Genomic DNA, 24457 nt, shown 5'->3' with positions numbered 1-24457 from the left:
ATACAAGCTGAATTAAATGTAATAGGCTTTGAAAATAAAAAGCTGGGTATACGCTCAGCGCTCCGTTGAAATTTCACAGAGATACGCTTGTTTTTGTGAGATATCTTCGAAAAATAACAGGAATTTAAAATGAATACGAAAAGCGTATGCTAAAATATCTCAATCGATAGCCATCTTACCTATATTGTTTCATGTCCTGCGGATTCGAGAAGAAAGATGACGAGTTCAACAGCAAAGTCAGCCTGTCAGGTAGCCAGTAGCATTAATTCTTGCACCGAATCCAGCCTAGCTGACGCAATGCAATATACCTGATTTTAGACCACTTTTTTTCACTGGCCTCCATTCTTTAAGTCACCCTAATTCTGGTCATCCTACAATGGTAAAAACTCAAATAACTTTTGAATGGATTGTGATAGAGACATGGGGTTTGGACCATTGGTTTTCTTAGAGGATTATCTACACAATTAGATAAGTTTACCCATTGGTCAAAATATGCGTTTTTGAAGAACAAGATAAAACTAGCTGAAACGAGCCACCTACGATTCACCACATGGCAGCTTCTTGTCATTGTTGCTAGCTATCTGGCCATCTAGAATCACAACAACACAGACTTCTGCCCCATTGACGCGTGCACATCGTTTTCGTGACGTTGTTTAGCTAACCCAGATATTCAATTACTCTTCTTCCGGCTTCCTCAGTGGTTCACTTCACAATGTTTTCTAAGGTCAATTTGTTTTTGTAAGGAGTACTAAGACTTACTAATCAATCTTTCATATGGTTTTCCGTGGCCAAATTAATAATGTGTGTGATTTGTCATACCACTGAGTCCAGCGCAGACACTAGGCTGGTGAGGATCTCCTGTCTGGCTGACACCTGTGGGACCCGCAGCTCAGCCCGGGAGTTTGTTCTTATCCCGTCACATTCCGACTTCCTCATCTGCGCCATTCCTCCACTTAGGGGACACAAAACAGAGAGCAAAGTTGAGTAATCAAGAAGATGAACCGAAACGGTCATTTGTGTGTGTCTGTGTAATATTCAATAAATGTGTATGGCGTCTCATCTGCATTCCACCAGTCGCTTATGGGAGCAGGGTGAAGTTGCCCATGACATTGATCTTGGGTCAGTTTTGCATTTTCCCTACTGATGGTTAAGGTTAGGATTGGGGAGGGGAACCTGATCCTAGATCTGTACCCAGGGGAAACTTCACCCTGGAGCTCGGTCTGAGTAAGACACTGAACAAGAATGATTAAGTTTTAACCCCGTCTGCAGAAAAGGAGGATGTGTATACATGGCATGTCCTGCCATTTAAGATAGCTAAAGCCTACAAATTAATGAGCAGTAATCAAATGCACATGACATTGATCTGGAGGGAATAAGGTGTCACTCTGCCATTCATTGCTTCAATACAACAACAACTAGCCCATTTTGTTTGATTCTGACAACAGGGTTAGGCTGCATTTTGAATTGTGATGAAACATGGCGGTTGGAGGGGGGAAGGGGTGTCATTGGGTTGGAGGGGGGAGGTTTCTTCACATTAAGAGGCTTTAAAAGTGCCGGTAATACCCTCCATGTTATGCTAATGCCCAAATCTGTCACAGACGTGAAAGTACCTAATTACGATAAGCCTTTGTCAGCCAGTTAAAGCTAGCTCAGATTATTTATTTTAATCCCTTCATCCTTAACTTGCTCTCCTTAGATGGCGAAGAAATTCTGTTTGCCCCCCCATTGGGCCTAATTTAAATGTCATTTGGAAAAAGGACGGCCGTGTAGGAGCGAACTTGTAATTAGCCTATTTGCAGGGGAATAACCTAACATTTTCATCACAAACATGTCAGCTGGCCACTACACACTCCGTGTCAATACAAAGTCAAGGAAAGATAGGGTAAATAAAAGAGGGCGGGAAAGAGTGGGGCATAAAAATAATAAAATCGCAATCCTAATTCCAGACCCTGCGTTCTCATGGCAACTGCAATCCGTCTCCTTGGAAACTAATCTTGAGGCATTTGAACAATGCAGCTCTGGCCTTTAATCTCTTCAGACACTGGGAGGCATTATCCTAGCCTCCGGGCAGCCCCAAACCACAGACTCAACACAGAGAGAGAGAGAGAGAGACTCAGCCCCCTCAAACGATTACGCCACTGAAATAGATGGCCTCTATCACTCCTATCTCTCTAACAAAAAATTAGACAAGGGGGCACCATCATTTTGTTAGCAGCCAGAGAATGCCACCACCAGTTAACTCAAAGGATGACATTTGTGGCTGCCAGTGGTTTGGCTACTTCAAATGCAATGTCACAAGCACAAACGTCAAAACAAAGAGCATAGACAATGACAAAAGCCACTGATGTTGACATTGAAAAATGCAAATGAACGAATATGGTTCAAGTTCAGCTACTAGAAGTCAACACAAATAACCTATTTGTGTAAGTGCATGTGACTGAAAGATCTTAAGGTTTATTGCTTTGGTCATTTACAATATGTATATATAGGAATACAAAAAGGCTATTCTAAAAAAAACTTTGCAGACTTTGACCATTGGCAAGGTTAAAACAAAAACAATGAAACTGGTTGCAATAGTAGCTTATCTCTACTTACAGCCAGTCATTTCAGACTGTAGGCTAAACATAGGCCCAAAATGCAATGATACCAACAGGCTACAGTACCGGTACTTAAAATGTGTTGCCTGTGCCTTGATTGTAAGATGAATTAGCCTAGACCTAAGAAACAAAAGGAACCACAACAGTATGGCTACACTTCAGAACACTTCCGTGGTATGTGAGTACACCCTGATCTTAAAATGATACAACTCTGCTCTGGCTGCCATGCTTAAATGCTCCAGCTAATGACATCCTAAGTCCTAACCCATTTGAGTCTCCCCTGAGGAAGCCGGCACTGTTATTTTTTTCATGCCAAGCAAACCTCTCCAGGCTACAGGGACAGAGCTTATCCTTTAGTTGTTGAATAATTGCCCAAGCGGTATTTAGCACAGACCTTTTGAAGACCACAACTGCATCTAAATTGTTGGGCTCAGTGCTGATCATTTACTTTTAATTGCATTGAACTCTGGGCATGCCAGGCATGATCCCAGAGGCTATAGGCCAGGGCTGCCCAACCCTCTTCCTGGAGATCTACTATCCTGTAGGTTTTCAGTCCAACCCTAATTTAGCGTATCTGATTCAGCTAGTTAAGTTCTTGTTGAACAGCTAATAAGTAGAATCAGGTGTGTTAAATTAGGGTTGGACTGAAAACCCACAGGATGGTAGATCTCCAGGAAGAGGGTTGGGCAGCCCTGCTGTATGCCTGCTAAACTGTATACATGCATCAGCTAGGCTATTATGCCTGCGTTGTGGGATAGGCCGAGCCATGAGAACATGTCCTCTGGTTGGGAGATCCAGCTAGTTCTGGAACAGTTCAACTACATGGAACGGCTTCAAACCTCTCCTCGGGGACCCCCAGTTGTTCCATGTAGTTGAACTATTCCAGAACTAGCACACCTGATTCAATTTATTAACTAGCATAATCATCAAGCCCTTAAATACTTGAGTCTCCCCGAGGAAGCCGGCACTGTTATTTTTTTCATGCCAAGCAAACCTCTCCAGGCTACAGAGCTTATCCTTTAGTTGTTGAATAATTGCCCAAGCGGTATTTAGCTAGAGATATTAGGATACAATGTTCTCAGAAGAAGGGGTATTGTGGTTTTCTGAGCTGATTTTGCACTAAGAGGCTTGTGGCGCTCGCTGCCATTGATACACGATACTTTGCTAATACCTCTTAAAAAGCCATTCCAGTCACAGACCTTTTGACGACTACAACTGCATCTAAATCGTTGGGCTCAGTGCTGATCATTGACTTTTAATTGCATTGAACTCTGGGCATGCCAGGCATGATCCCAGAGGCTGTAGGCCTACTTAGCTGTATATATGCATCAGCTAGGCTATTATGCCGGCGTTGTGGGATAGGCCGAGCCATGAGAACGTCTCCTCTGGTTGGGCAATCCAGCTAGTTCTGGAACAGTACAACTACATGGAACGACTTGGGGTCCCCGTGGAGATGTTTGAAGCCATTCCATGTTGTTGAACTATTCCAGAACTAGCATACCTGACTCAATTCGTCAACTAGCCTAATCATCAAGCCCTTAACTTCAATCAGGTGTGCTAGTTCAGGGCTACAACAAAATTGTGAAACGTCCAGCAGTCCCCGAGGATAGGTTTGAGAAAGTCTGGCCTAGACATAGCCAGGGGTGTCAAACTCATTCCACGGAGGACTGAATGTCTGCAGGTTTTTCCTTTCAATTAAGACCTACACAACTAGGTGAGGGGAGTTCCTTCCTAATTAGTGACCTTAATTCATCAATCAAGTACAAGGGTGGAGTGAAAACCTGCAGATACTCGGCCCTCCATGGAATGAGTTAAGCTATGTCACGTGTCAATCTAGATTAATTTTACCCAATAAATTACTGGGAGGTTCTACATATGGAGTGTGCGACTCTCTTTGTTTTTATAGCTTACAGTTTATTCACTGTTAGCCAGCACCTCTACTCTAAATAATTTTCTCTGGGTGTGTGCCAGCTCATGCTTTTTATTAGTCAATCTAGATTAATGACAGTAAGTATGCCTGCAATTCAACTAGCTAGGGCTAGGCTACATGAGGTGAAATAAAATATTGGGATCATTCAAAAATAGGAAAAATAATAAAGTCCTAATAATTGAAATGGACCCGTGGCTTTCACAAAATACATTTAAAATCAGTTACTTTGTTGCAGACTTTAGGTTAATTATTTGAAGTGACAACCTGTAGTGGGGTGAAGATCTAGCCAAAACATTTTGTCCAGAAGGTATGCTCTCCTAGTTGAAATGTCCATATATGCAATTGCACCTCAGTGAGCTTCAATTGAAATGGTTTAAAAACGTACCTCAATCCAGGGATAGGAGGTGACGCTGTACTCCTAATAATCCCACAACAATTTATGGCAAATCGAGAAGATTGAAATGCTGCTCGTTTTTTATAAACTTGCTTTTCCGTCAGCATGCTAGGCTATAGCTAATTTTAAAGCAGCTCATTTGATTTCATGAAAAATCATGAAAGAAAGCTACCTAGCTAATTAGTGGCGCAGTTACCTCCCAAGTGGCGCAGTGGTCTAAGGCACTGCATCGCTGTGCCACTAGAGATCCTGGTTCAAATCCAGGCTCTGTCGTAGCCGGCCGTGACCGGGAGACCCATGGGGCGACGCACAATTGGCCCAGCGTCGTCCAGGGTAGGGGAGGGAATGGCCGGCATGTAGCTCAGTTGGTAGAGCATGGCGTTTGCAACGCCAGGGTTGTGGGTTCAATTCCCACGGGGGGCCAGTATGAAAAAATATAAATAAATAATGTATGCACTCACTAACTGTAAGTCGCTCTGGATAAGAGCGTCTGCTAAATGACGTAAATGTAAAATGTGACACTATAGTTGGGGTGAGTATCTGCCGGAAGTGTTGTGGAATTAAATGGGCTGCATTTGCATTAGCTACCTAGAATGAGGACGACAAAAGCAGTTTAAAAATAAATTGCAGTATTTCAATATTCTCCATTTGCTGTAAATTGTTGTGGCATAATTAAGAGTACAGCAACACCTTCCATCCCTGGATTGAGGTAAATGTTCATACCATTCCACTTCAAGTTCACAGAGGTGCAAATATTGGCATATGGTTATTTTAACTATGGTTATTTTAACTAGGAGTGCATACTTTCTAGTAAATGTTTTGGATAGTGAAAATCATTAGTGCACGTGCATAGGCTAGGTGTGTGATACAAATAAATAAAACAATTACTAAGTGTTGCAAATGTTGAAGTTTGTATCTCGTTTTTAAGTCAGTGGCAGTGGTCAGCTCCCATGGGGGAAAAACTTGGTGGACAAGATCCACAAAAATGTTTTTATTTTAGCGTGCAATTTAAATTGTATTTGATAAAGCTCCTAGCTAGCTACCTTCCTATCACCTACTGGATAATGAGTAGGCTATATGGAGTTACCCTTGTAACATTTACTGAGACAGCATGGGGATTGGCTACTGTCGCTAGCTGCCTTTCTATACGTCTCAGGTAATGTCAGAAGACCTTGCATGCACTGGGATGTGGCTCTTAGGTTTAGTCATTTAGCAGGTAAACTGCATTTGAAGCTTGGCTCTTGGGTAAACAGCATGTGAAGCTTGTTTCACATGAATTTCAGTGATGTGTTCATGACATGAAAGTTAGCTAGTTAAAGTAGTTCGCTACTAGCTGCACGCCCAACTCCAGATTAGCTAGCTAGCTACATTCATTGGTGAGGTTTGCACCCTGACTGTGTGTAGCTAAAAGTAGAACGCAAAAGAGTTACGTTAGCTAGCTAAATGAGATCGGAAAGACCAAACCACTGATAAAAGCAATATCTTTGGTAAAACGGAGCATGACAGTTGTGAAAGCGTTTTTCAACCAACAATGAATGTGGTCTGGCTAACTGCCGTTAGCTAACTAGATCATTTTGACAAGATTGAACAAAACGCTTGCTGCTGAGTCTAATTTAATTAACTAGTTACTGTAGCTAGCTAAACTAGCAAGCTTCCACCAAAGTAAAATGGTTGGCATCCTCTTGAATAAGGTCTTAATGTATCCTCAACAAACTGTAATATGCCAACTGCAGGCAACAAAAAAAATGACCGGAGGGCTGCTAGCTAAATTAGCTAGGTAGCTTTCTTTCTTGCTAACGTTAGCTATCAAGCTAGCTACGTTTAGCCAAAACAAGACTCCTCGTATCAGTCTGCAGAATTTAGTTGCACAGTTGGCTCGCTGTGAATATAACGCTGTAACGTTACACATATCAAGTGCACATTTTAGCTAACTACATAAATGTAAATGAGCCCATACCATTTGTTTGCATCTAGCTAGATATATAGCTAAAGAAATCGCGAGATGATTCAATCGACGAATTAGCTAGCTAGCCACAATAACGGGTTAGCTAACTGGCCCATCTCCTCCCCCAGAATTATAATCTGTAATTTCACAATTTGTACAGTCATGAAGTCACGTGCTCACAAAAAACACGGTTTTATGTTCGAAGTTCATAAATATTACAAAATCATGAGGCATACCTTACCAAAAACAACGTTTAAATGTCGTTATGATGTCAATCCCGTAATAGGGTTATTCCCCGTTTAATCCAACCGCAACTGTAGAATTCCCATCTAAAATGTAGCATTATCGTGTTTTCGAAACCTTGTGATCTGAAGCATTATTGCACAAAATCGCTTGCAAAACGTTATTGCCGAGATTATTTGTCCATTTTCCCCGTTTCTTTTTCTTTTCTTTAACAGTGGAGTATGTCCCCTTTCCCCTTTCTTTGTTCTGTAATCCAGTAAAATTGAAAGTCATTCGCCTCCGCTAATCCCAGCCCAACTCAACAACAGCATCTATTGGCTGTAATTTACATATAGGATTAAGCAACCTCTGGGAAACCATGGGGGGAAACTCGTCCGGAGAGGGACGTGATGCGACAAACAGGATATTTCACTTTTCAGATTTAAACCTGTGGTAAAAACATACAAACAAATATCCCACTCAGCATTAAACATTTGACTAAATAGCCCTACAAAACATTTAGACTGGACTGCACCAAAATTAGTCTTACAACGAATTTATTAATATAATAATAATAATAATAATAATAATAATAATAATATTTATTATAATGCACAATGTATTAATTGCCAGGTTAATAATGTTGGTGCATTTTTGGAATTGACTCTCTACTATAGTGAAAAAGGGAACACCTAAATAATGCATTATGATAACAATACAATACCTCTGTATGATATCAAGAGTTGAATTGTGAACTATTTTGGTCAGCCACCTGAGCAGTGCCATAACTGTCCCTATGCATGTGATCCTGCTGGCTTTATTGGTTACATTGGCCAAGTGCATAAATCATGAATAGCAAGTTTACTTTGCCCCTAGTGTTTGAGAGCAGAATTTTTCTCTATCTGGTCCCACTTGTAGAAATACATTTCTGAAAACCTTCAAACCATTTGTTGCTACACATTTTTACCCCCTCACTTCACAGCCTCTATTTTGGAAAATGTTCCATGAATGATATACATCACTTCCACAAGTAAGCCAAATTATTTACACATTAGTCAGCAGTGGGAGCTTAGTGTTCGGTGTGTGTTAATGTGCATGTGCAGCCAGATTTATTTGTGAGTGATTGTCCTTAAAGGTAAATAAGTGTTCAATAAAGGCCTAACAAAACATCAGAAAATACCATAAAATGTCCACTTTAAATAAAACACCACAATCCTTTTCCCACATTGTTAATATTTAATGACTGAATCTCAGAAATCATTACAGCAATCAAGGGTATGAAGTGTTTCCCATCTGAAAAAAGGCAATATACATTATCCAATGACAGTTTGTAGCTTCAGTTTCGCTGAGCGAGGGCCAGCCCAACACTTTGTTCATGCAATGTCAATCCCAAATCTTACATTCCACATTACTCACATCAAGATAATGTTCTCCCAAAAACAGTCTGCATTTCAAATGGCACCATATTCCTTATAGAGTGCACTACTTTTGACCAGAGCCATAGGGCTCTGGTCAAAAGTAGTGCACTCTATAGGGAATAGGGTGCCATTTGAGACGCAACCAGAATATCAACCAATATCCCGTAAATACAGTAATGGACTACACTTAGAATCTCCCTGTTGGCTTGTTAAATGGAGATAATATCATTTGGAAGACCGTAATGTATCAATTCTGTACATTGTGATTAGGATTTGTTTAAACGTCATCCAGATGTGTGTTCTCCAACCAAGGGAGGGAGCAGATACAGTAGGTTTGCGTCATAAATGGCACTATATTCCCTCTTTATTTCACTACTTTTGACCAGGGTCCATAGGGCTCTGGTCAGAGGTTGTGCACTATATTGGGAACAGGGTGCCATTTGGGATACAACCAAGAACATTCCATTGTTTGGCTTGTGCTCCAAACAGCCCTTGAGTGGGCTAATCTAATCAAAGGACAAAGTGATCCCAAGGCATGGTCAAATGTTTTTAGATAAATGATCAACAATAAGAAGTTAATACTGGTATTTTTTAAACCCCTGTTTACGCAAACACTACAAAGTGGTGCGGTTTCCCACTATCTAGTGAAGCCATAGTGGAATTAATGGATAACTCAGTTCAAATTAGTGAACCATTAAACTGATAGCTATTTGGTGCACATACAGTGCAGAGTTGAATTGGTTCAGTTGGCTAAATACACGTTTACATTATGCACAGGTTCAGATAATGTAGCTATATTCACAACATCAGCCAAAATCCAGCAGCATAACCGTTTCATTCACGTTCGCTACAGAACAAGTGTCCTTGAACATAGAGGAGCTTGAGCAAATTGTTCTGAATGTCACTGGCCAAATCGAATCAGCTACAGTACTCTAAGAAGGATCAAAAGCAGTGTGGCAAATAAATAACAAAAAGTGGTGGATTGTGGCCAAATTCTTCTTCTTTGCTTTCAATCAGACACCAGAGTCATTTCATCCTCTGGAGTCACAATTCATAATTCACGAAAGAGTTTCTCATGATCGTAGGGTCATGAACTCTAATAAACTACCATAAAAGGTTATCCTATGTCCAATACCATCCTTGGAGGTAGTCTGCTGGGTAGGTATCAGTTTTCAAAAGTCGTACCGATAATTATTCACCTTCACGTCCATTTTACAGTATCTTAGATCTGTTTTAAGATTGGCTAATGGGAGATTTTATTTTTTGCAACAGATTAAATGTACATATTGAGATAGTCATTGTTTTGGTAGTAACTGTAAACAGAAAATGGTGTCTGGAGTCCAATGGAGTGCTAGTCCCAAGTCTTAACGTCGTATTTACTTATTTTTCTTTTAAAATGTAGCTCTGCATTTCCCCAATTCAAGATGGGCTCTTCTTCTCCAATATTAGTGTTGTTCCTGGGGAGGAAGCCATGAAATAAAAGTTCAAATAATGTATCAAATACATATCAGTCAGAATATTAATTTAGGGCACAGACGAAATGGAGATTCTCTATTGAGCATGCTTTTAAGTCTAGAACGGGTAGGCAACCCTGTTCCTGGAGTGCCGCAGGTACTGCAGGATTCTGTTCCAACTAGGCACTACGCCTGACCAACTGAGCTAATTGATCAGTTCAGTGATGGCCTAAATTCAACACAACTGGTCTTCTAGGCCGGTTAAATCAAAAACATGAAGTGCTTGCGGCACTCCAGGACTAGGGTTGCCTACCCCTGGTCTAGAACTAGGCTTTATCTGTGTTCGGTAAACCAGCCATTAATGTTGTATTTATGTAACTCATTGTGGGAATGGCAATAAAGAATAAAAAAGTGCAGCATGCATTCAGTAAACCTCTTGACAGTGAGTCTATATTTAACTGATCTATGGAGTTAAGATAAATGTAATTGATGTGACATATAACATGCGTGATTGATATAGGAGGTGTGGTATATGGCCAATATACCAAGGCTAAGGGCTGTTCTTATGCACAACGCAACACGGAATGCCTGCTGGATACAGCCCTTAGCCGTGGTATATTGGCCATATACCACAAACCCCTGAGGTGCCTTATTGCTATTACAAACTGGTTACCAATGTAATTAGAGCAGTCAAAATAAATGTTTTGTCATACCTGTGGCTGTCAGCCAATCAGCATTCAGGGCTCAAACCACCCAGTTTATAATGTCTGATATACCACGGCTTTCAGCCAATCAGCATCCAGGACCCAACCTACCCAGTTTATAATTATGAATTAATACCTACATCTTGAGTAAAGGAAGAATCCTGTTGATGAATCCCATTGGCTGAATTTGCACCACCATGCACCTGAAAGATAATCATGAAAGAAAACAGCTTGTCAAGCTACCATTTTTATGTCTGTGTCCAGTAAGAAGGAAGTTAGTTTCGCGAGCCAATGCTAACTAGCGTTAGCAATTGCGCTAGCGCTAGTTAGCAACTTCCTTGCCAAAGTCCCGGAGTATCCGTTAAAATATCACTAAAACCATGTATTTACGGATTTTACGTTTTAGTTACAAAAGGCAGGTACAGTGTTATTACATTGTTGTTAGTTAGTACTTTGTTACATGGTACATACACTGATACTTGTTTGCTGTAATGTTTTTTTAATTTGCCAATCAAACTCAGTTGCGGGTACTGCACACACATTGCAGCAATTGCCAAAACCAGAATGCGACTGCTGGTAAGATTTCTTGACTTAATTCATTTTTGCCAACACATAGCTAACCTTTGTTTAACCAGCTAAACAGCTGCTATTAGCAAAAATGTGTTTGGAGTTACCATTCTATCTAATAGGCTATGTTATAGTTTACACTTCCTCTTCCAATTATAATGTGGGGAGGTCAAATAATAATAAACAATTATCTACCAAATCTATTCAATTTAAAATGTTGATTATTTATCCTTGCCATTCAATTGATGATAAGAAAATACATGTATAACATATATTTTTTGCTAACATATGATGGTGTCCCTGGATCGCCGGTTTGCCTGGGCAGGGGTCCCTAGGCAAGAAAAGGTTGAAGCTGCCTGAAGTCGACTCTTTTTCATAATGGCCACTATCAACAAAATCAGTCCTAGGAAAGGCAAAACAAGTACTAGCTAGAGCTGGTCCTGTGCTTGTTTACCTGGGTCTTGTCTGGGTGCGTGCGCATGGCTTGCACCAGCTGGTCCACTTCCTGGTTGTGCTCCAGGGCTCCCCTCAGGGCCTCCTCGGTGCTCAGGAGCCGCTGGCGCAGACGGGTCACCTCCGAGTCCAGGGCCGACGGGTCCAGCATAGAGTAGCGGCGGTGGTCTGGGGACGAGCCCCTCTCCCTGCCCTGAGAACACACACATAATAATAATAATAATATGCCATTTAGCAGACGCTTTTATCCAAAGCGACTTACAGTCATGCGTGCATACATTCATCACATGTAGGAATCAACTGGGTGTTCATTCGGCACCAAATGAAAGAAAACGGATTGAAACAGGAAGGGGCTATCTTGACTTTTATAATGTGCCCTAATGAACACTGTTTAGTTATTCAAGCCCTTCCTGGAAAAATGTGGAGGGCTACATCTATCATTGCTAGATCTGCCTTTAGTATAAATACAGAGTCAAACATTTAAAAAATCATATAGGATACAGACAAGAATGAAACAATAGCCATGTACTGTATCCACTTCTATTAAGAAACATGAAACGATTAAAATCTTAATCAAGTAGACTTTTCTACTGCTAGACAAGCTTTCATCTGTGTGTGAACAGAAAACACAACATACTGGGTCATATTTATTAGTGCACACCGTAGCAAAACGTTTTGCAACTGAAAACGTTTTGCAGCGAAAACAAGCGTTCCTCACGGTTTCAGCATGTTTACTTCCATTTGGTTACGAGTGAATAACCCTGGGTTGATGGACACATGATGTGATTCAAGACGGGCGGAACCAGCAATGTGATTGACATCTCCCAGCCCCCCCTCCCCTCTCACCAGCAGGAGCAGTTTGTCTCTCAGGGTCTTGATGTCATCCTGGAGTTTCTGCTCCTTCATCCTCCACTCTGCCTTGTGCACCTCTCGGCTCAGGTCTCGGTCCAGGCCAGGCGAGTGGCGAGGGGAGTCCAGCAGTAACACCCTCAGCTCGTTCAGACTCCTGAAACAAGAGGACGATACAGTAAAGAATACCGTTAAGATTTACCCTTGCCTTTCTGATTCAGGGTAGCTGGTCCCAGACCTGATTGTGCTCTTGCCAACTCCAATGCTGTCATTAGCATGACAATTCCATAAGTAGTTGGGAGGGGGGCAGAAAGAGACTGGCACCCAGGCTAGATTCAGAGTTGTTTCATCATCAATGACCCAAACCTATTGAAGATACATGGAACATGCTTTATTGAGCTGTGCTAATAAAACCTTGTATATACAGTACCACTCAAAAGTTTGGACACACCTACTCATTCCAGGGTTTTTCTTTCTTTTTATAATTTTATACATTGTAGAATAGTGAAGACATCAAAACTATGAAATAACACACATGGAATCATGTAGTAACCAAAAAAGTGTTCAACAAATCAAAATATATTTTACATTTGAGAATCTTCAAAGTATCCACCCTTTGCCTTGATGACAGCTTTGCACACTGTTGGCATTCTCTCAACCAGCTTCATGAGGTAGTCACCTGGAATGCATTTCAATTAACAGATGTGCCTTCTTAAAAGTTAATTTGTGGAATTTCTTAACTTCTTAATGCGTTTGAGCCAATCAGTTGTGTTGTGACAAGGTAGGGGTGGTATACAGAAGATAGACCTATTTGGTAGAAGACCAAGTCCATATCATGGCAAGAACAGCTCAAATAAGCAAAAGAGAAACGACTGTCCATCATTACTTTAAGACATGAAGGTCAGTCAATACGGAACATTTCAAGGACTTTGAAAGCTTCTTCAAGTGCAGTCGCAAAAACCATCAAGCGCCATGATGAAACTGGCTCTCATGAGGACCGCCACAGGAATGGAAGACCCAGAGTTACCTCTGCTGCAGAGGATTAGTTCATTAGAGTTACCAGCCTCAGAAATTGCAGCCCAAAGTAACAGACACATCTCAACATCAAATGTTCAGAGGGGACTGTGTGACTCAGGCCTTCATGGTCAAATTGCTGCAAAGAAACCACTACTAAAGGACACCAATAAGAAGAAGAGACCTGCTTGGGCCAAGAAACACGAGCAATGGATATTAGACCGGTGGAAATGTGTCCAGATTTGAGAATTTTGGTTCCAACCTTAGTGTCTTAGTGAAACGCGGTGTGGGTGAACGGATGATCTCTGCATGTGTAGTTCCCACCGTAAAGCATGGAGGAGGAGGTGTTATGGTGTGGGCGTGCTTTGCTGGTGACACTGTCTGTGATTTATTTAGAATTCAAGGCACACTTAACCAGCATGGCTACCACAGTATTCTTCAACGATACGCCATCCCATCTGGTTTGGGCTTAGTGGCACTATCATTTGTTTTTCCACAGGACAATGACCCAACACACCTCCAGGCTGTGCAAGGGCTATTTTACTAAGAAGGAGAGCGATGGAGTGCTGCATCAGATGACTTGGCCTCCACAATCCCCCAACCTCAACCCAATTGAGATGGTTTGGGATGAGTTGGACTGCAGAGTGAAGGAAAAGCAGCCAACACGTGCTCAGCATATGTGGGAACTCCTTCAAGACTGTTGGAAAAGCATTCCAGGTGAAGCTGGTCCCCAAGAACACAGTGGCCTCCATCATTCTTAAATGGAAGTAGTTTGGACCACCAAGACTTCCTACAGCTGGCCGCCCAGCCAAACTGAGCAATCGGGGAAGAAGGGCCTTGGTCAGGGAGGTGACCAAGAACCCGATTCTCACTCTGACAGAGCTCCAGAGTTCCTCTGTGAAGATGGGAGAACCTTCCAGAAGGACAACCATCTCTGCAGCACTCCACCAATCAGGCCTTTATGGTACAGTGGCCAGACGGAAGCTACTCCTCAGTAAAAGGCACATGAAAGACCACTTGGAGTTTGCCAAAAGGCACCTAAAAGCATGAGAAACAAGATTCTCTGGTCGGACAAAACCAAGATTGAACTCTTTGGCCTGAATGCCAAGCGTCACGTCTGGAGGAAACCTGGCACCATCCCTACGGTGAAGCATGGTGATGGCAGCATCATGCTATGGGGATGTTTTTCAGCGGCACGGACTCTGAGACGAAGGTTCACCTTCCAACAGGACAACGACCCTAAGCACACAGCCAAGACATCGCAGGAGTGGCTTCAGGACAAGTCTCTGAAAGTCCTTGAGTGGCCCAGCCAGAGCCCGGACTTGAACCCGATTGAACATCTCTGGAGAGACCTGAAAATAGCTGTGCAGCAACGCTCCCCATCCAACCTGACAGAGCTTGAGAGGATCTGCAGAGAAGAATGGGAGAAACTCCCCAAATACAGGTGTGCCAAGCTTGTAGCGTCATACCCAAGAAGACTCGAGGCTGTAATCGCTGCCAAAGGTGCTTCAACAAATGTATCCTGAGGGGATCCTGAGTGGCGCAGCAGTCTAAGGCACCGCAGTGCTAGAGGCGTCACTACAGACCCGGGTTCGATCCCTGGCTGTATCACAACAGGCCGTGATCGGGAGTCCCATAGGGCGGAGCACAATTGGCCCAGCATCGTCCGGGTTAGGGGAGGGTTTGGCCAGGGTAGGCCGTCATTGTAAATAAGAAATAGTTAAATAAATGAATATTTATTTCAGTTTTTTTTATATACAGTGGAGAAAAAAAGTATTTAGTCAGCCACCAACTGTGCAAGTTCTCCCACTTAAAAAGATGAGAGAGGCCTGTAATTTTCATCATAGGTACACGTCAACAATGACAGACAAATTGAGAAAAAAATATCCAGAAAATCACATTGTAGGATATTTTATGAATTTATTTGCAAATTATGGTGGAAAATAAGTATTTGGTCACCTACAAACAAGCAACATTTCTGGCTCTCACAGACCTGTAACTTCTTCTTTAAGAGGCTCCTCTGTCCTCCACTCGTTACCTGTATTAATGGCACCTGTTTGAACTTGTTATCAGTATAAAAGACACCTGTCCACAACCTCAAACAGTCACACTCCAAACTCCACTATGGCCAAGACCAAAGAGCTGTCAAAGGACACCAGAAACTAATTTGTAGACCTGCACCAGGCTGGGAAGACTGAATCTGCAATAGGTAAGCAGCTTGGTTTGAAGAAATCAACTGTGGGAGCAATTATTAGGAAATGGAAGACATACAAGACCACTGATAATCTCCCTCGATCTGGGGCTCCACGCAAGATCTCACCCCGTGGGGTCAAAATGATCACAAGAACGGTGAGCAAAAATCCCAGAACCACACGGGGGGACCTAGTGAATGACCTGCAGAGAGCTGGGACCAAAGTAACAAAGCCTACCATCAGTAACACACTACGCCGCCAGGGACTCAAATCCTGCAGTGCCAGACGTGTCCCCCTGCTTAAGCCAGTACATGTCCAGGCCCGTCTGAAGTTTGCTAGAGTGCATTTGGATGATCCAGAAGAGGATTGGGAGAATGTCATATGGTCAGATGAAACCAAAATATAACTTTTTGGTAAAAACTAAACTCGTCGTGTTTGGAGGACAAAGAATGCTGAGTTGCATCCAAAGAACACCATACCTACTGTGAAGCATGGGGGTGGAAACATCATGCTTTGGGGCTGTTTTTTCTGCAAAGGGACCAGGACGACTGATCCGTGTAAAGGAAAGAATTAATGGGGCCATGTATCGTGAGATTTTGAGTGAAAACCTCCTTCCATCAGCAAGGGCATTGAAGATGAAACGTGGCTGGGTCTTTCAGCATGACAATGATCCCAAACACACCGCCCGGGCAACGAAGGAGTGGCTTCATAAGAAGCATTTCAAGGTCCTGGAGTGGCCTAGCCAGTCTCCAGATCTCAACCCCATAGAAAATCTTTGGAGGGAGTTAAAAGTCTGTGTTGCCCAGCGACAGCCCCAAAACATCACTGCTCTAGAGGAGATCTGCATGGAGGAATGGGCAAAAATACCAGCAACAGTGTGTGAAAACCTTGTGAAGACTTACAGAAAACGTTTGACCTGTGTCATTGCCAACAAAGGGTATATAATAAAGTATTGAGAAACTTTTGTTATTGACCAAATACTTATTTTCCACCATAATTTGCAAATAAATTCATTAAAAATCCTTCAATGTGATTTTCTGGAGAAAAAAAATCTCATTTTGTCTGTCATAGTTGACGTGTACCTATGATGAAAATTACAGGCCTCTCTCATCTTTTTAAGTGGGAGAACTTGCGCAATTGGTGGCTGACTAAATACTTTACTTCCTTATACATTTGCAAAATATTCTAAAAACCTGTTTTTGCTTTGTCATTATGGGGTATTGTGTGTAGATTGATAGGGGGGTAAAAACAATTTAATCAATTTTAGAATAAGGCTGTAACGTAACAAAATGTGGAAAAAGTCAAGGGGTCTTAATACTTTCCGAATGCACTTTGTGTGTGTGTGTATATATATATATATATATATATATATATATATATATATATATATATATATATATATATATATATATATATATATATATATATATATATATATTATATAAACCACCGGTCAAAAGTTTTAGTACACCTACTCATTCAAGGGTTTTTCTTTATTTTTTACTATTTTCTACATTGTGGAATAATAGTGAAGACATCGAAACTATGAAATAACACATGGAATCATGTAGTAACCAGAAAAGTGTTAAACAAATCTAAATATATTTCATATTTGAGATTCTTCTAATAGCCACCCTTTGCCTTGATGACAGCTATGCACACTCTTGGCATTCTCTCAACCAGCTTCATGAGGAATGCTTTTCCAACAGTCTTGAAGGAGTTCCCACCTATGCTGAGCACTTGTTGGCTGCTTTTCCTTCACTCTGCGGTCCGACTCATCCCAAACCATCTCAATTTGGTTGAGGTCGGGGGATTGTGGAAGCCAGGTCATCTGATGCAGCACTCCATCACTCTCCTTCTTGGTAAAAAAGCCCTTACACAGCCTGGGTCATTGTCTTGTTGACAAACAAATGATAGTCCCACTAACCCCAAACCAGATGGGATGGTGTATCGCTGCAGAATGCTATGGTAGCCATGCTGGTTAAGTGTGTCTTGAATTCTAAATAAATCACAGGCAGTGTCACCAGCAATGCACCCCCACACCATAACGCCTCCTCCTCCACGCTTTACGGTGGGAAATACACATGCAGAGATCATCCGTTCACCCACACCGCGTCTCACAAAAACACGGCGGTTGGAACCAAAAATCTCAAATTTGGACTCATCAGACCAAAGGATAGATTTCCACCGGTCTAATGTCCATTGCTCGTGTTTCTTGGCCCAAGCAGCAAGTCTATTCTTCTTATTGGTGTCCTTTAGTAGTGGTTTCTTTGCAGCAATTCGACCATGAAGGCCTGATTCACACAATCTCTTCTGAACAGTTGATGTTGAGATGTGTCTGTGACTTGAACTCTGTGAAGCATTTATTTGGGCTGCAATTTCTGAGGCTGGTAACTCTAATGAACTTATCCTCTGCAGCAGAGGTAACTCTGGGTCTTCCATTCCTGTGGCGGTCCTCATAAGAGCCAGTTTCATCATAGCGCTTGATTGTTTTTGTGACTGCACTTGAAGAAACTTTCAAAGTTCTTGAAATGTTCCGTATTGTCTGACCTTCATGTCTTAAAGTAATGATGGACTGTAATTTCTCTTTGCTTATTTAGCTGTTCTTGCCATAGTATGGACTTGGTCTTTTACCAAATAGGGCTATCTTCTGTATACCCCCCCCACCTTGTCACAACACAACTGACCGGCTCAAACGCATTAAGAAGGAAAGAAATTCCACAAATTAACTTTTAAGAAGGCACATCTGTTAATTGAAATGCATTCCAGGTGACTACCTCATGAAGCTGGTTGAGAGAATGCCAAGAGTGTGCAAAGCTGTCATCAAGGCAAAGGGTGGCTGCTTTGAAGAATCTAAAATCTAAAATATATTTTGATTTGTTTAACACCTTTTTGGTTACTACATGATTCCATATGTGTTATTTCATAGTTTTGATGTCTTCACTATTATTCTACCATGTAGAAAATAGTACAAATAAAGAAAACCCCATTAATGAGTAGGTGTTCTAAAACATTTGACCGGTAGTGTATATATTACGCACTATGCCCTTCAGCACTCGGCAGTCCCGTTCTGTGAGCTTGTGTGGCCTACCACTTCGCGGCCGAGCCGTTGTTGCTCCTAGACATTTCCACTTCACAATAACAGCACTTACAGTTGACCAGGGCAGCTTTAGCAGGGCAGAAACTTGACAAACTGACTTGTTGGAAAGGTGAAATGTTGATAGTCACTGAGCTCTTCAGTAAGGCCATTCTACAATGTTTGTCTATGGTAATTGCATGGCTGTGTGCTCGATTTTATACATCTGTCAGCAACAGGTGTGGCTGAAATAGCCGAATCCACAAATCCTTTGTTTGTATACAAGCTCACAGAAAGGGACTGCCGAGTGCTGAAGTGCGTAGCGCGTAAAAGTCGTCTGTCCTCGGTTGCAACACTCAATACTGAGTTCCAAACTGGCTCTGGAAGCAACGTCAGCACAAAAACTGTTCGTCAGGAGCTTCATGAAATGGGTTTCCATGGCTGAGAAGCCACACACAAGCCATGGCCAAGCGTCGGCTGGAGTGGTGTAAAGCTCGCGCCATTGGACTCTGGAGCAGTGGAAACGCGTTCTCTGAAGTGATGAATCACGCTGCACCATCTGGCAGTCCGACAGATGAATTTGGGTTTGGCGGATGCCAGGAGAACGCTACCTGCCCCAATGCATAGTGCCAACTGCAAAGTTTGGTGGAGGAGGAATAATGGTCTGGGGCTGTTTTTCATGGTTCAGGCTAGGCCCCTTAGTTCCAGTGAAGGGAAATCTTAACGCTACAGATATATATTATTTTTTCTCCATGAAAGTTCAGGTGACACGGTCAAATACTGCAAACTTAGGTGACCGAAGAGTCACTGAGGTACCTCATGTTGTGTTATTGTCCTTTCAATGAATTTTTGCTTATATTTCCAGGCCTAAGTTTCCTAAGCGCTGTGCATAATCTCCCTAAACACCTTAGAGTAATGGAACACTTTACAGTAACATAGCATTCTCAGCCTTGACAGTGCATTGATTTGAAGGGTGAAAAGGCCTTTTGGCCCTACTTTTAATCAGGCTAATTGTCTCCATTACATTAACAGCTTTTAACCTAAGTGGGTTGATCCTCATAAAACAGATGTCTAGTGTACATCTAGTGACTGCATATCAAAATTACGAGTTGCGACTGTTTTGTCAGTCTTTGAAAATGCAAGATTCTCGCATAAAATATTGTATATGTAAAGAGTCGGGGCGGTTTCACATGCTTTATCAAATATCTCATCTCCTTCAGAGGAATGTAAGTTATCTCTTGTAGCAGTGGGTGGGCTGCTGTGAAAAGTCTGCGCTGTGGTGTTTTTTTTTCTCTCTCTCTCTGTCAAATTACCTCTCCTTCTTCAGTAACTCCTGGCTAATGACGACCAGCTGTCCCGATGCATCATGGGACTTCTTGGTCATGGACTCGAGGTCGGCCTCCAGGCGCATCTTCTCCTTGACCAGGGTGTCGGCCTTCTTCTCACCTGAGCGAACTTTGCCCTCCAAGGCTGGTGGACCAAGACAGGTTGGAGAAGGATTTAGTTAAATGTTTAGTTTGGACCAACCAGTGCTGCAGTGTCGGAGCTTTCAAAAAGGGATATATATATATTCAGTCGCCAGTCTGTGACATTTTTTATTTGTTATTATTTTTCAGAGCTTGTTTCATTATTATTTAATTAAAAAAGTTTCATATTTCAGGGCATTAATTTTTTTCCATGCAATATGTTTGAGAGAACATTCAATCTCAGGCAACCAAATACTTACTGTACATGTAGTTGATAGAGAGTGAATGTGTCGTATTTGTCAAGACATTCATAGAGTGCAAAATATCATAAATAGAAAAGAGATTACATACGCACAGAGCAGGTGCTGGATATCAAAGAATGTTAAAGGGATACTTGCGGATTTTGGCAATGAGGCCTTTTATCTACTTCCTCAGAGTCCGATGAACTTGTAGATACCATTTTCATGTCTCTGTGTCCAGTATGAAGGAAGTTGGAGGTAGTTTTGCGAGCCAATGCTAACTAGCGTTAGCACAATGACTGGAAGTCTATGAGTATCTTGCGCATTGCCAAAATCTCGAAATATCCCTTTAAATAAAATGTGAAAATATACTCCAGACACTGCATTCTATGCTCCAATGGGAATTTATTTGACAATGTTTGGACCACTCAGGTCTTCATCAGTCATAGCAGCATAATTTACCAGTTATCTGTGATTTGAGGGCATCAACCTGGGACGTGAGAGTGGAGACCTCTTTTTCTCTTTTGGTCAGATTCTCCATAGTTTCTGAAAGAAATGTGAAACCACCATTGGTCAAAAACCTTGGAATCTAACTATGCAATGTCCTCAAAGTACAATCAAAAGCCTACAGAGGTCTGACATTTGAAATACTTTACTATAACACAGGTTTGACTTAACAGTCTTTAAACCATTCTCATTTACATACAAATATGTGTACAGTAACAACACAACTTAATTAACTAGGTTAACATTTACGATACCTTCAACATTCTGTTTTAGCTTAATCTTCTCCTCCGAAATGTCATTACTTTCTATAACCTGAGAGGGAGGCAGAATGGGGAGTTAAAAGGCAAATCCATTACAACTCAGTGCTTCATTTGTTTATTGAGGGCAAAGATGTGGAAACACACAAGGAACTAGAAAAGCATGGATATCATGTGGAAGTGATATTATTTGCATGTGTAAAGAGTGTTTCTAGAAAGTTCTTTCTAATACTATCTGTGAAAAGTAGCTAGCATTAGATCACATGAATAGGGGCTTTAGTTCCACTCTAAACGCAATCGTAGTTCATTTTATAGTTGGGTCAAAGGACTCTAATCTCATATGGACCACAGCATAGCATCTACAACTAATGCTACCACAGCTATCCCCTGGAGGACTCACATTGGCGTCCTGTGGCATGTGGTGGTCATCCTGCACCGCCTGCAGTCGGTTCTCAGTCACCCTCAGCTTCTCCTGCAGGCTGTGGAGCTCGGCCCGGCTATGGGCCTCAGCCTTCTGCAGGGCCTCATAGTCCACCATCTTCTTCTCAGCCAGCTCAAGGCGCTCCCGGAGCTCATCCTGGGCCCCGTCCTGCTCTTCCTGCAGCCTCTCCACCTCGCCCACCCTCAGCTGGGCCTTCTGGAGCTCCTCCCGGGCCTCTCTCAACTCCAGGGTCAGCTGGTTGTTCCTGGCCTCCGTCTGGGCCTGGTTCTTCCCGTTCTGGCTGCTCTCGCCCAGCTGGTCCTTGGCGTCTTGCAGGCGGTAGCGCAGATCCTCACGTTCCTTGGCCAGCACAGCCGCCTCGATCTCGTGCCTGGCCTTGAGGTTCTCCAGCTCCAGCTGGTGCTCCATGCGCAGGCTCTCCAGGGTGGTCCTCAGCTCCTGAGGGTCCTGCTCTTGGCCCTCGGCCGAGCCGTTCTGGCTGGACAGCGAGGTCTTCAGGTCCTCCAGAGAGTGCTGGTGGTCATTGACCAGGGTGTCCAGCTTGACCTTGAGGAGTGGAGGGGATAAGTGATTATTAATACTAAAATACAGACCCAAAGAGTAAAAGAGATGGAGAGCGAGAGAGGACAAATTGTTGGTGTGAGGAAGGTGAAAGATTACATATTAATATAAAAATAAATTCTGAGAACAGTGCCTCTCACCTTCCAGTTGTCCATCATCTCCATGTTCTCTGTGGTGGCCTGCTGGACTCTCTGCTTCAGCTCGATGATCTCTTGGCTCTGTTTGTCCACCGTGGCTTTCAGTCTGTCTGTCTCCTCCTGGCCCGCCGCCACTGCCGCCTCGTACTTCTCCCTCAGCTGGCTGCTGTCCTTGTGGTGCTCACGACCTGCCGTCAGGAGCTGCTCCCGGAGCAGGAACGTCTCCGACTGGGCCACCGGCCCCTGGGTGGAGTACCCGTCCTCGGCCTTGTTGGGGTGGGAGTCTGGGTCCCGGAGCTGGACCTGGAGCTCCTCGATCTCAGCCCGCCGCAGGGACAGCTCCTCCTCCAGCTGCATTACGCGGCTCTTCTCCTCAACCGTGCTTTGCTGCGGAGGGAGAGGGAGAGAGCCCTTCATTGCCGTAACGTGGTTTGAGTCATCAACAAAACAGGGGTGTCATTCCCGTAAAGTGGTGATGTCATTCCAGGATGACACCATTCAAGCAAAAATCGTTCTGATAAAATGCTTGAATAGAGCATGCATGCCAAAGGAAAAGAGGCATATTGAGAATCATATGAGCGTACAAGCTGGGCCAAATTAAATCCCTTGGTTTGAGAAAATCCTCTGCTCACAGACGTAAAAAAACAAGTAGCGCTTTTAAATTAGCAAGTGCAGTGCAACCTATGAGATGAAGTCTGTAAGGAAAATGAAAGGGAAAGCAATCCATTCTCTGCAGGTTTGTCTCTCTAGAAGCCAGGCAGAAGCACAAAGCCCATAGCAAACCCCAGACATAACACTACACATAGATAGGCAATCACTAGGAGCACACATAGCAATTAAAGTGTGACATTTACAAACATCCAATTAAAATGACTGAACTCCATGTTTGACCGAGCAGACCTGATGACACGCAGTGCATAGTATGTTAATGCAGAACATTGAGAGAAACGCAACTCTACAGTTGATCGGTTTCTAGGAAAAGGAGTTAACAGAAAGTTCTCTAATAGCATTCAGACAATAATTAAGTCCAAGAAAAAGGCAAGATTGACTGCGCAAGATCGACGTCGTCAACAATAGACAACTGAGAATCAAACAGTTTAGATAGCTTAGCAGAGGAGCAGAGCCGAACGAAATGACGAGTCCATTTTGTTTCACCTTGGTTCTCTTATCCAACCTCAAGGGTGCCGCATCAAGTCTGCGTCTTCCCTGTAGGTAAAAGCAGTATATTTGTAGCTCTATATAACATTCATGACCCAACTGTGCTGTCTAAGTACTTAGCCTTGTGTCTCACCACAAAACGATTGTGTAACTATACACTCAGTGGCCAGTTTATTAGGTACACCCATCTATACTGAACAGAAATATAAACTGTTGGTCCCATGTTTCATGAGCTGAAATAACATATCCCAGAAATGTTCCATAAGCACAAAAAGCTTATTTCTCTCAAATGTTGTGTACTGAGCATTTCTCCTTTGCCAAGATAATCCATCCACCTGCCAGGTGTGGCATATCAAGAAGCTGATTAAACATCATGATCATTACACAGGTGCACCTTGTGCTTGGGACAATAAAAGGCCACTCTAAAATGTGCAGTTTTGTCACACAACACAATGCCACAGATGTCTCAAGTTTTACGGGAGCATGCAATTGGCATGCTGACTGCAGGAATATCCACCAGAGCTGTTGCCAGAGAATGTTATGTTCATTTCTCTACCATAAGCCGCCTCCAACGTCATTTTAGAGAATTTGGCAGTACGTCCAACCGGCCTCACAACCACAGACCATGTGTAACCAGCCACCCGGACAGCTGATGAAACAGAGGACTATTTCTGTCTGTAATAAAGCCCTTTTGGGAAAAACTAATTCTGATTGGCTGGGCCTGGCTCCCCAGTGGGTGGGCCTGTTCCCCAAGTGGGTAGGCCTAAGCCCTCCCAGGTCCACCCATGGCTGCGCCCCTGCCCAGTCATGTGAAATCCATAGATTAGGGCCTAATAAATGTATTTAAATTGACTGATTTCCTTATATAAAATAGT

General features: G+C 42.7%; 2 protein-coding genes across 9 annotated transcripts in view; both read right to left on the bottom strand.

Annotated features, from left to right (window-relative positions):
• gtf2ird1 (GTF2I repeat domain containing 1) overlaps positions 1-7444 on the bottom strand; it is a 37396-nt gene extending 29952 nt beyond the window's left edge. For 2 of the 5 annotated variants that reach the window (XM_041893717.2, XM_041893720.2), the window contains exons 1-2: positions 7108-7444; positions 820-952 (exon numbers count right to left, since the gene is read on the bottom strand). In XM_041893717.2, coding sequence (XP_041749651.1) covers positions 820-945 — 126 coding nt within the window. In that variant the 5' untranslated portion in view covers positions 946-952; positions 7108-7444. Of the gene's footprint in view, positions 1-819; positions 953-6878; positions 6902-7102 lie in introns of those variants that run through there. The other 3 variants (XM_041893718.2, XM_041893719.1, XM_041893721.2) reach the window with 3 other exon arrangements.
• Positions 7445-8304: 860 nt separating this feature from the next.
• Positions 8305-24457, bottom strand: part of clip2 (CAP-GLY domain containing linker protein 2) — a 59198-nt gene continuing 43045 nt past the window's right edge. For 3 of the 4 annotated variants that reach the window (XM_041893713.2, XM_041893714.2, XM_041893716.2), the window contains 9 exons: positions 22428-22811; positions 21685-22272; positions 21282-21339; positions 20983-21066; positions 20129-20285; positions 12531-12690; positions 11686-11877; positions 10805-10867; positions 8305-9963 (listed from right to left, as the gene is read on the bottom strand). In XM_041893713.2, coding sequence (XP_041749647.1) covers positions 9952-9963; positions 10805-10867; positions 11686-11877; positions 12531-12690; positions 20129-20285; positions 20983-21066; positions 21282-21339; positions 21685-22272; positions 22428-22811 — 1698 coding nt within the window. In that variant the 3' untranslated portion in view covers positions 8305-9951. Of the gene's footprint in view, positions 9964-10804; positions 10868-11685; positions 11878-12530; positions 12691-20128; positions 20286-20982; positions 21067-21281; positions 21340-21684; positions 22273-22427; positions 22812-23579; positions 23631-24457 lie in introns of all 4 variants that reach the window. The other variant, XM_041893715.2, reaches the window with a different exon arrangement.

This window comes from Coregonus clupeaformis, chromosome 13 (genome assembly GCF_020615455.1).
Source record: "Coregonus clupeaformis isolate EN_2021a chromosome 13, ASM2061545v1, whole genome shotgun sequence".
In the NCBI taxonomy this organism is placed as follows: domain Eukaryota; kingdom Metazoa; phylum Chordata; class Actinopteri; order Salmoniformes; family Salmonidae; genus Coregonus; species Coregonus clupeaformis.
Note: the sequence above shows the minus strand (reverse complement) of the source record. Positions and strands in the feature narration are given on the sequence as shown.